At 32.5% G+C, this 10418-nt stretch overlaps 1 protein-coding gene and 1 long non-coding RNA gene across 2 annotated transcripts; one reads left to right on the top strand and one right to left on the bottom strand.

The window, feature by feature from the left end:
• Positions 1 to 239: 239 nt before the first annotated feature.
• On the bottom strand, positions 240 to 906 carry LOC121780545. The gene is made up of 3 exons (XR_006046048.1): positions 769 to 906; positions 633 to 685; positions 240 to 537 (listed from the first exon to the last, which is right to left on the bottom strand). It is a non-coding gene; the product is annotated as an uncharacterized LOC121780545 (long non-coding RNA).
• Positions 907 to 6404: 5498 nt separating this feature from the next.
• On the top strand, positions 6405 to 8562 carry LOC121761439 (U-box domain-containing protein 9-like). Its single transcript, XM_042157085.1, has 2 exons — positions 6405 to 6866; positions 7311 to 8562. Exons 1-2 carry the CDS (start codon positions 6582 to 6584, stop codon positions 8394 to 8396), a joined length of 1371 nt encoding a protein of 456 aa, XP_042013019.1. The 5' UTR covers positions 6405 to 6581; the 3' UTR covers positions 8397 to 8562.
• Positions 8563 to 10418: the final 1856 nt, after the last annotated feature.

Genomic DNA, 10418 nt, shown 5'->3' with positions numbered 1-10418 from the left:
ATTATCCAAATCATCCAGAGTCCAGACCAAGTTTTAGTCAGTGGTGTTTTTGTGTATTGTATTTTATTTATAATGTGTTGTGTTGTGATAGTTTCAATTTTATATAATCAATGGTTTAGCCATGTTATTTTTATATTTCGCACAATTAAAATATAGTATTTCTTTTTATATATTAGTATTATTTAAAACAGTTTATGCATTTAATTATATAATAAAAAAATGTAGGACTAACTAAAAAAGCCAACAATATCCACCAAAATGATGTTGAATTTATGCTAAACACTTCCCTACCAAAAAAGCTCAATACAATAGCAATCAAGCAAGAGCTGGAAACTGTTCGACATCTTCAAAAGAAGGTGGCGGCAAAATAACAACAGTTCCGACTCTCGGAGAGGCATCGGGTTGGTTTCTAGAACCATTTTCTCGTCTAGGACGCCTCCGTGGTGGTTGCGGCAGCATAATCTTTTTGGCCTTAAACGAACATGAAGATGAGGAAGACGAACGAATCGTCTTCTTCAGCTTGTCACCAGAAGAGATCTGAATAAACACAAGCATGCACGATAAATGAATGGAGGGAATATATAAAGTTGAGTTGATAAAAATTGGATGAATTGAATAGTATAAAGACTAACAAAATTGGGTTCTTCTTCACTCTTCTTTGCAATGATATGCATAGAATAGAAGTCTGTGTCAAGTGCGACCCTCCGCTCTTCAGTTTTCATTATAGAAAGTAAAATAATCTAAAAAACAGATCATAAGCAAATATACCACGATTGAGAGAAGACGACAAGTGGTTACTGTCATTCCTTTTCTTCGCCTTTGCGGTGGAGACGACGACGAGTAAATTTTCGGCGTCGGCTTCGTCGCCTTCTAAAGCCGAAAAGGCGTTCTTGCCGCCTCCGCCATTACGGCTGCTACCACGTCTCAAATGTATAGATTAATATCTGTATATATATGCACGAGAATGGATTTTATGGTAATACACTAGTATAAAATTTCATAAATTAAATGGAAAATATATAGGAAAGGCCTTTGTCACCACGCAAAATCTCGAATAAATTTTAACTATTCCGCTAATAATCTACAAAGATTGTATGATTTAAAAATATTATATAATCAGCCTTTGTGACCACGCAAAATCTCGAATATATTTTAACTATTCCGTTATTAATCTACAAAGATTGTACTAGATATGATTTTTAAAAAAAGTATACAATCAGCCTTTGTGACCACGCAAAATAATTTCTACTATTCTGCATATAATCCTTCGATCCCTTTTTCTTATTTACCCCATTCAAACTTTGTCACGTCCACTAAAAAAACTTACTATAATTTTTAAAGACTCTAAAATCGAGTGCGTTGAAATTTTTTTTAAAATAAAATAATTTAAGATGCAAAAGAAAATGTTCCTAAATTAAGGATAAATTAAATTAATATTTTACTTTTATAGGATGCTTCCATTTGCATTCTCTAATTTTAGTTGGGACAATAATAATAACAACGATTTTTTAGGTGTTGGTGGGAGCATATTTTAAAACATAAACTAGCGTCTTTAACTAAATTAAAAAACCTTTTTCATGGATTTTTTTTTGTTGGAGAGGTCGACCGATAGTATCAGTTAGTGCACTCACTAATATATTGACAAGAATTTGCTACGTTGCTACTAAATACGTTTAAAAAATTGAAGCAATACAAGGTATAGAAAGTAAAAGATATACGGAAATGGGTTTTCTTATACAATTCTCGATTTTTTTTTTCAACCATATTAGTCCATATATATGGTGTATAGTATACTGTCTGTTTGCTAGATGCATAACAATAAAATTTAACTGGAAACATGATTTATTGGCTGGATTTTTGGAGTAGCAAGGAAATTATATTTCATAATGCCCTAACTTACCGGCACAAATCATATTCTAATTTTGAGGTGGACCAAAAACAAGTACAAGGAGTACCAATTATCATAAATTTCAAATAGTTGGGCATCTTGATGGTCTGATTTAAGCCCAATTGATATAAAATCCATAATTAAAATCATCAATATTGGACTTGACTAACTAAATCCTTGAAACATTCGACATATCTTTATTACTGATTTGAATCACATGTAATTCAAAGCCAAACTATGGAATATGTGAGATCTTACATATATTTAATGTGTACATAGTTTTAGTTTTAGTTTGTAGACGCAAATAATAACATGGGATTCAGATCAACGTTTTTTTTCATTCAATCTCCACTTGACACATACCATGGGAGATATATAATTGATTCGGTTAAAAAATTGAAATTCAACTTAGTGAAAATTACAACTATTTGGAGTTTCATTTTTTAATGTCTATCATACACTCTGAAAAAGGTATCATGCGTTATATAGTAATGTGCTTGTTATCTTGAATAATTTGGATTGAAATTGTCAAGTAATTATAAATATCTTATTATACTACCTGATACTAATATTCACATAGTCTACCACCGCCAAAAGAAATATGGTTGGCGGTGGCCTACAAAAAAATCTAAATATATGTGTTTTCTTGATTTGGTTCACCACAAATTAATAATAAGATTTTAAAATAGAGAAATTAAAAAAAAAACGGAAGCAAAATTGTTAAGTCATGTGAGTTGAACTCCTCCCTAATTACTCCTTAATTAACGAGGACCCAATTGCATTCGTATCAAACACGTATAATACATAGAAAAAGTATATCTTCATAAAAATATTCTGCACCTTCCCTTCACGTCGACTCCTGACTGTATAGTTAACCATTTCATTTTGTTATAGTATTATATTATATATTAATATCTTTATTGGTATATGTCAACTTTAGGATTGTACAAAATGATGGAAAGATAGAATACGAAAACAAAATAATTTTTTATTCGTTTAGTAGTGTTTAGATTCAATTTTGATGAATCTTGATCTATTGAACACTCATTATTACCGATTCTAATAAATTGTGTACGTACAACTACACTTAGGAGTAAAAAAAAAAAATATCTCATCATTGTGCATGCTTGTTCACGTATTTATAACAAAATTGATTGCGATATTATATTGGCATATCAGTCTTTAATATTTTATTCTGAATTTTACAATGTAATTTGTCGATTATTTGAAATTTTAGTAATTATGAATCCGAACAACGAGTTGTATAAATAAATCCGACGCGTTAAAAAGTAAACGATGTGTTATGATTTAGGAAACAAAACAATCATGAAAGACTCGTGATTTTTGCATTTTTCTAGTTTTCTATGGAGAAGTGTGACAGTAATAAAATTACGGAAATTGCGGTAATCAAATTCCCTAATTGTGAGATCTCTTCAACTTTCGGCAATCCTTTCTACCTTTGAATATGGGTCACAAATCAACAGAAATATATTCCACGCTCAAAAGAATATTATTCACTGTTCTAATTCTAGCTGTTGAACTATGTTTAACAAACACAAAAAGAAAAAAAAATACTCCTATAGAGTAATTATATCGTAATGAAATTGATTTCTTCTTTTCCCCTTGCACTAAAATTAATTCTATATTCAATTAGATAGTAATTTTAGTAAAATTACATTACTACTAACTTACAATTAAATTGTATGCTTATTATCTTAGTACCTACCAAATCAAATCCTAATTAACTTCTAAAATAGATCAAATTAAATCTTAACAATTATAGCAATAAGTTATAAAATAAAACTAAATAATATTAAATAACACATGCGTTTAGTTGACATACAAATGCCTACATGTTAACATCTATAAAATAAATGGTTGACATAATTGTTAATTATCAATTTAAGCAAATTACAAACAGATCATATCCCAAGTTACCGAAGACTAACTGAATTGTTTGCTTTATTTATAAAAGCAAGGATCGAACTCATATCCTCATATTTAAGGAATAATCATGCGCTGATACACTATGGTTATACAATGAATAAAAAGTACTCCTTCCGTCCCACAAGAATATATACTATTTTCTTTTTAGTCCGTTCCATAAGAATATGCACTTTCTAATTTTTGAATCTCTTTCCTCTCTAATGAGGTGAGACTCATTATCCACTAACAATATTTTATTTACTTTTTCTTTCTATTACTAATTTTGCATTAAAACCCGTGCCGAAATCAAAGTGCATATTCTTTGGAGGGTGATGGACTACTACTTAATAAATAAGGAATGAGTCTAAAGATAAATGTTGACTTGCGAGATGTAATTAATGTCGGTTGATTTATTTAATTCAACTATCTAAAAATGACCATAAAGAGAAAGCTGAATAAAACCCGGCTCCACCGCAGTTCTCTCGGTGCGATTATGCTGTTACTCAAATTTCCACTAGTTAAATTAATTAATTCTTCTGTCTAATGAGAGACAAATAAATGAATAATTAAATATGAGTATTTAGGTGTAATATTTCATTGTGATACTTGACGTGTACAATATTTCAATTTGGGTTTATGAGATCGATTTATTTGATATGACTTGTTTTTGCTAATGTCAATTGAAAATAATTGAAATTTCACATATGGTTTAACATTTATACAAATTATTTTACGTTTTAGATTTAATTTTGTAGTTTACTGCCGAAAACCTATTTATGATTTTTTCGGTGATCTGTTATTCAAATTCACATGGCAATGAACATATGTTTCTTCTTCCGTTGGAAATCTCATATTTTCGCAGTAATTAGGTGGTCTACACTCTACAATGAATTTCAATTTTCTTAAATATACGACACAAACTTTTATAAATCAAATAGTTTAAAACGATTGATGAAGATTAATATGTTTATCTTTCTATAATAAGTAATGAATGAAAAGACTAATTTTGAACTCGATATATGTATAATTAGCTATAAATTTAATAGGACATTAGGTGTTTAGTAAAGAAATACTTTAAATAATAAAGTATGTCTAAAAGAAATTTGTTCTGTTCAATTGAAAATTTAGAGTGTATATACAATTTATATACATTTATTTTATTCATTAACGGATATAAAGTTTATATGCAGAGTTGAATCACATTTTTGCATTATTTTTTATATAGACATTGCATATTTTATTTTGGGTTTTTTTCATTTTATCATGACATGAATTTTGTCCTATACTTTTAAAAATGATAGTCTTCGATAAAATAGTACTCTTAAAAATAAAACTACTTCCGTTAATAAATTTTTTTAATATAATACTCAATCCGTGCCATGACAATATAAATTTTCTTTTGGACGCCCACCTAAAATAAGACAATTTTTTGTTTGAAAAATTTTACTATAATTACACTCACTTATATTATTTTCTCACCTATTTTATTTTCTCTTCACTCGTCCACAACATCATCGTATCATCACATATATATATATCCAACTAAATTTGATGGAGTATAATATTTTCATAAATTTCGGGTTACACTTGCATAAAATTAAATCATTATTAATTTAGTAAATTTAGGGAAATTCACCGTTGCAATACAAAAAAAGAGTGTAAATTCGATAATATTTTCATTATTTAAATAATATTATTATATTACTTATTTTGAATATATGTAATCAATAACTATTTTTTAGACAATAGAAAAGCACAAAAATAATAAAAAGGACATCACACATGTCCTCTTATCATTTTCAACTAGTACACATGTCCCTTTTGATCCCTCTCATCACATGCAAAACTAGTACACTTAATTAATTAAATAAATACTAATTTTTCTTTGCGATGCCTAATTTTCTCATATTGTACACTACAACACATAATCACATTTATAAGTTTTAAATATTATTAAATAATTGCACTCGGTAGTAATATTACACTCTGAAAACGCAATGTGAAAAAGTGTATTTGCATTTTAGAAATTACAGTGAAACCATGTTCATCTATGAGATTAATTAGTAGTGCTATCTGAACAAATTAAAATAGTCAATTCTAATTACTATTACTCCAAACTTAAGAAATTAGCCTTTTACCAAATTGATAATTAATTATACTCTGTGACTTCAAACCTGCTGACACATTTAACAAAATAATTTAGTCTCAAAACCCAAAATTAAAACAATTGAAACCCCAAAACCATCCACGTAGTGACACATAGTCACAATTTCACAATCAATGCTAATGAGTAAAACATATCAAATGTAACATACAACGCACAAATATATTAATTTGTGCTACAACTTACTTACTGCGCTATGACAACACTAATATGAATGTCCATAATTATTAATAAAATTTCAAAACGAAATTCTTAAGAAATAGTGAATTAATTTGAAATATTAGGTGGTAATTAATTAGTCCAGTAATTGTGCATGAGAATTGAGAAAACGCCCTTGTGCCAGCTGTCCAGCCATGGATTCACTGATTGCTTGATAACCGTCCCCACCACGCCTTCTCTTCTCTACAAACCAAACCTACACACACACAGAGAGAGCACTTATTCGTATCGCACACTTCACTCGCATCACATACAATACAGGTACAGCCCCCTTTCTAGAGAGAGAGAGAGAGAGAGAATTCAATTGCGAATTATATGCTGCGGCGAGTGGAGATTCTGTATGACTCGAACTGCAATTGAATTTTGCGGGTTAGAGCTGATAATATGGCGAACAGCGAAGGGGATGGAGAGATCAGGCTGAAAGCAATCGAGTTGAAGAAAGAGCTGCAGAAGCTGTTGGAGGTGATTGTGGAGGATGAAGACCTCAATCTCAAGACGGTCGATAGGACGCAGCAAATGCTCTCTGTGTTGAAGGATTTGAAACTGAAGAAGACTGCTGATTTGGAGCTCCAATGCCAAGATTCCATCCCCGTCGCTGTACCGGAGGAGTTCAAGTGCCCTCTCTCTAAGAAACTCATGAGTGATCCCGTCATTCTCTGCACCGGACTGGTTCGTTCTCCATTCTCTCCCTCTCTGTGAAATTATGGTCTGTTTTCTTCTTTTTAGGTTCTCAATTTGGTTGCAATTGTGTGTCTCTTTCTTCATCTTCATTTTAGGTTATGAATTTGGTTGCAATTGTGTGTGTGTGAAATTATGCTCTGTCAATGTATGTATTTCGACGGTTAAATTGGCTCAATTGTGTGTGTGAAAAAATATGGTCTGTTTATGTGATGGCTCCGATCATTGTGGGGATTTTTGGGGAGTTTAAAATGTTGCTTCTCTCAAAAAGAGGGAAATTCCTATACGGTTGATTGGATCCTTTTTTCCAGATTGAATTTTCCCTACTTGATCTTTTGGTTTTTAACTGTTTTTCTAAATATATTTGAATTTCTCTGTTAGATTTGGTTGAGTGTCGATTGTTTAAAGGGGATCTGTTTTGTTGAATATTGGCAGACATATGATCGTGCCTACATTCAAAACTGGCTTAAATCTGGGAAGAGGATGTGCCCTCAAACCGAGCAGGTGCTGTCACACACTGCTCTCGTACCAAACCATTTGATCCGTGACATGATAACGAACTGGTGCGAGATTCGTGGGATCAAACTGCCAGAATGTAATTACAATGACGGGGAGGCCTTGTCCGAGGCAGACACACGGGAAGTCCATCATCACCTGTCCAAGTTGTCGTCCACGTTATTATCTGATCAGATAGAAGCTGCTAAAAGGCTGCGCCAATTGACAAAACAAATTCCTTCCATTCGCGCGTTATTTGCTGAATCTGAAAAGGCCGTTCCACAGCTAGTGTCTGTGCTCTCTCGAGTGAATACCAAGATTCATCAAGGCCTGCTAGAGGATGTCATCACGACGATCTTGAACATCTCCATCCACGACAATAACAAGAGGCGCGTTGCAGAGACGCCTAATGTGATTCAGATTCTTATTAATGCTGTGAGGCCAGAGACTGCGACTGTGCGGATAAGAACCAATGCAGCTGCAGCCCTTTTCACATTGAGCGCCCTAGACTCAAACAAGGAAATGATTGGGAAATTGGGCGGCTTGAAGCCCCTCATCACGCTGCTGGACGAAGGGCATGATTTGGCAATGAAAGATGCTGCCTCTGCGATTTTCAGCCTGTGTATCCTCCATGAGAATAAGGTGCAAGCTGTAAAAGATGGCGCGGTTGGAGTGATTGTGAAAAAGGTCAAGGAAGGAACACATGTGAATGAGTTGTTGGCCATCCTTGCTATGCTTTCGACCAACCAGAAGTCGGTTGAGATGATGATCGACATGGGTGCAGTCCCTTGCTTGCTCCGCATCATAAGGGAGAATCCTTGTCCCCGCAATAAGGAGAACTGCGTGGCCATTTTACATACAATCTGCTACAGTGATTCAAGTACATGGAGGGACATGAGAGAAGAGGAGAACAGACATTGCACGCTATCTCAGCTCGTTCGAGACGGCACTTCCAGGGCAAAGAGGAAGGCCAATGGCATTCTTGATAGGATGAACAGAGCTGTCAACATCAACCACAGCGCATAAATGTGAGCACATATATTCTGTAAATTCTGGTGACAACCCTGCTTTTGAAAACGATCTTGAGGTATCTCGTGGTCATTTTTACCCCTTGTGTATATTCGCGTTGGAGAAAGGTTTTGATATAGTTGTGAATAATTCATTTCAATATCAAGTTTTTTACCGTGGTCAATGGGTTTGGGAGTATATGCCTGCTTAGATTGAAATCTTAGTAGTAATTGATAAGCTCAACGTGATTAGATGTATCACAAGAGCTACACTACTTTCCTTTGCTACACTTGGTGATGTATTGAACAGGTTCGTCACCGACTAGGAGGGTGTTTAGTCATCTGCTAACGCCCTCCCAACGAGAGTAATGTGGGCACATTGAATGGCCGTGTGTTGTCTTGCTCCGTGGTCCATCAAAATGGCACCAAACTTTTCTGTGTTTTGGTCACTATGAATTTTGGGTATAACTAGTGCATGTATATTAATTCTACTATTTCATAAATATAATACTAGTACTAATACACATATCACAGTCGCAATAGACAAACTATGCCACCTCAGAGCTAACAAGGAAAATAGGTGGAGTCAGTGTGTGTATCCACAATAATTTCTTTTGAGTGAAAATCACATAATTTGCTAAGAACTTTAATTTGCATTTTTATTAAAATAAATAAAATATCCGACAATGTCAAAGAGCTCCTTATATGGTGGAATGGAACCTCTCCAAAATATGGGTATTTAACGCTATTTCCCAAAACAGGACAACTCATCCAGATAATAAAACAAAAAAATGATATTGCGCCAAAAAAAGAAAACAAAAACAAAAATGAAAATGAAAATGAAAATTATTATGGTTATGCTTTCAGTGTTTGAAATAGAATATTTTTGGCAACGTGTTCATTCTGCACATAAGAAGAAGGAAAATAATGAAGTCGATAATGCAAGAGAAAATAGGTGTCACATAATTTGCCATTGTTGTTTTCAGAGACACCCACTGATTAAATTGATGGGAAAGAAAAAAAGGGGTCTACCATGTGTGACTGCACAACTTCATTTTCCTCACATTTTGCAAAAATGAGCTTTTTAACTTTTTGTGCACATATGGCTCCCTCCCTATGCTGTTTCAAAATTATTTTACATGGAGTAATAAATTTGCAAACCTTTTTTTTCCCAAAAATTTATCGTGGGTCGTGTGACGTGTAACTGCTATTGGAAATGGAAATATTTTTTTTCATATCATTATATGTAATTGATATCTTATGCAAAATGTTTTGTCGTTGAGGATGGAGACAAAATTACTTGAGTTTTAATAATAGAATGCCCAATCAAAGTGAAGCCCACTTTGCAGCGCATAACGTGAATTTCATAATACATTTCAGAATGTTTTTAAGTTTTAATTATTACTACCATAGAGTTAGCCCAATTTGTTATTGAACCAATTAAAAGGTCATCCATTTATAATTGATGTTTTAAATTCGAAATCAGTATATACTAGTACTTACTACTATCGAAGCATTCGAATGCATTTATTGTCATTTGTTCAGTTCAATAATAGTTTTTATTTATTTCTGTGGATGTGGCAACTCTCCAAATCAATTTATTTTTTTATATGCATATACAAAATTTTAATAATAGCTCCCCATGGATAAATTTTATGCATCTGTAGCATTAGAATCAAAATGGTCAGATTCTCTTGCCCATTCTCATTGAAAATAAAATTAAACTAGCGAATCTTATTTGGGCCTTTGTTTCGAAAAAAATGCTGATATTCAAGTGGGCTGTATTTTAATTTCAAACTAAGTCGTGAATTGATGTTTTTTTTGGAAGAATGGATTGTGGTTCTCTTTCCTCTTTAAGGGTAATGCTTATGATAATTGTGATTAATTTGAAATTTAGTGTAATTGGGAAAATCTATAAACTTTAGGATATTAAAAAATAGACGTACATAAACAAAAAAATTCAATCATATATATATATATATATATATATATACACTACATCAACCAATATTGAAATGAATTAAGCGAGACATCTATATGT

Source organism: Salvia splendens, chromosome 2 (genome assembly GCF_004379255.2).
Source record: "Salvia splendens isolate huo1 chromosome 2, SspV2, whole genome shotgun sequence".
Taxonomy (NCBI): Eukaryota; Viridiplantae; Streptophyta; class Magnoliopsida; order Lamiales; family Lamiaceae; genus Salvia; species Salvia splendens.
Note: the sequence above shows the minus strand (reverse complement) of the source record. Positions and strands in the feature narration are given on the sequence as shown.

Excerpts from the sequence above, each read along its gene's own strand:
- LOC121761439 (XM_042157085.1), top strand. The coding sequence starts at position 6,582 with ATGGCGAACAGCGAAGGGGATGGAGAGATCAGGCTGAAAGCAATCGAG. Across the intron at positions 6,867-7,310 it reads TCATTCTCTGCACCGGACTG|ACATATGATCGTGCCTACAT; the intron begins GTTCGTTCTCCA and ends GAATATTGGCAG.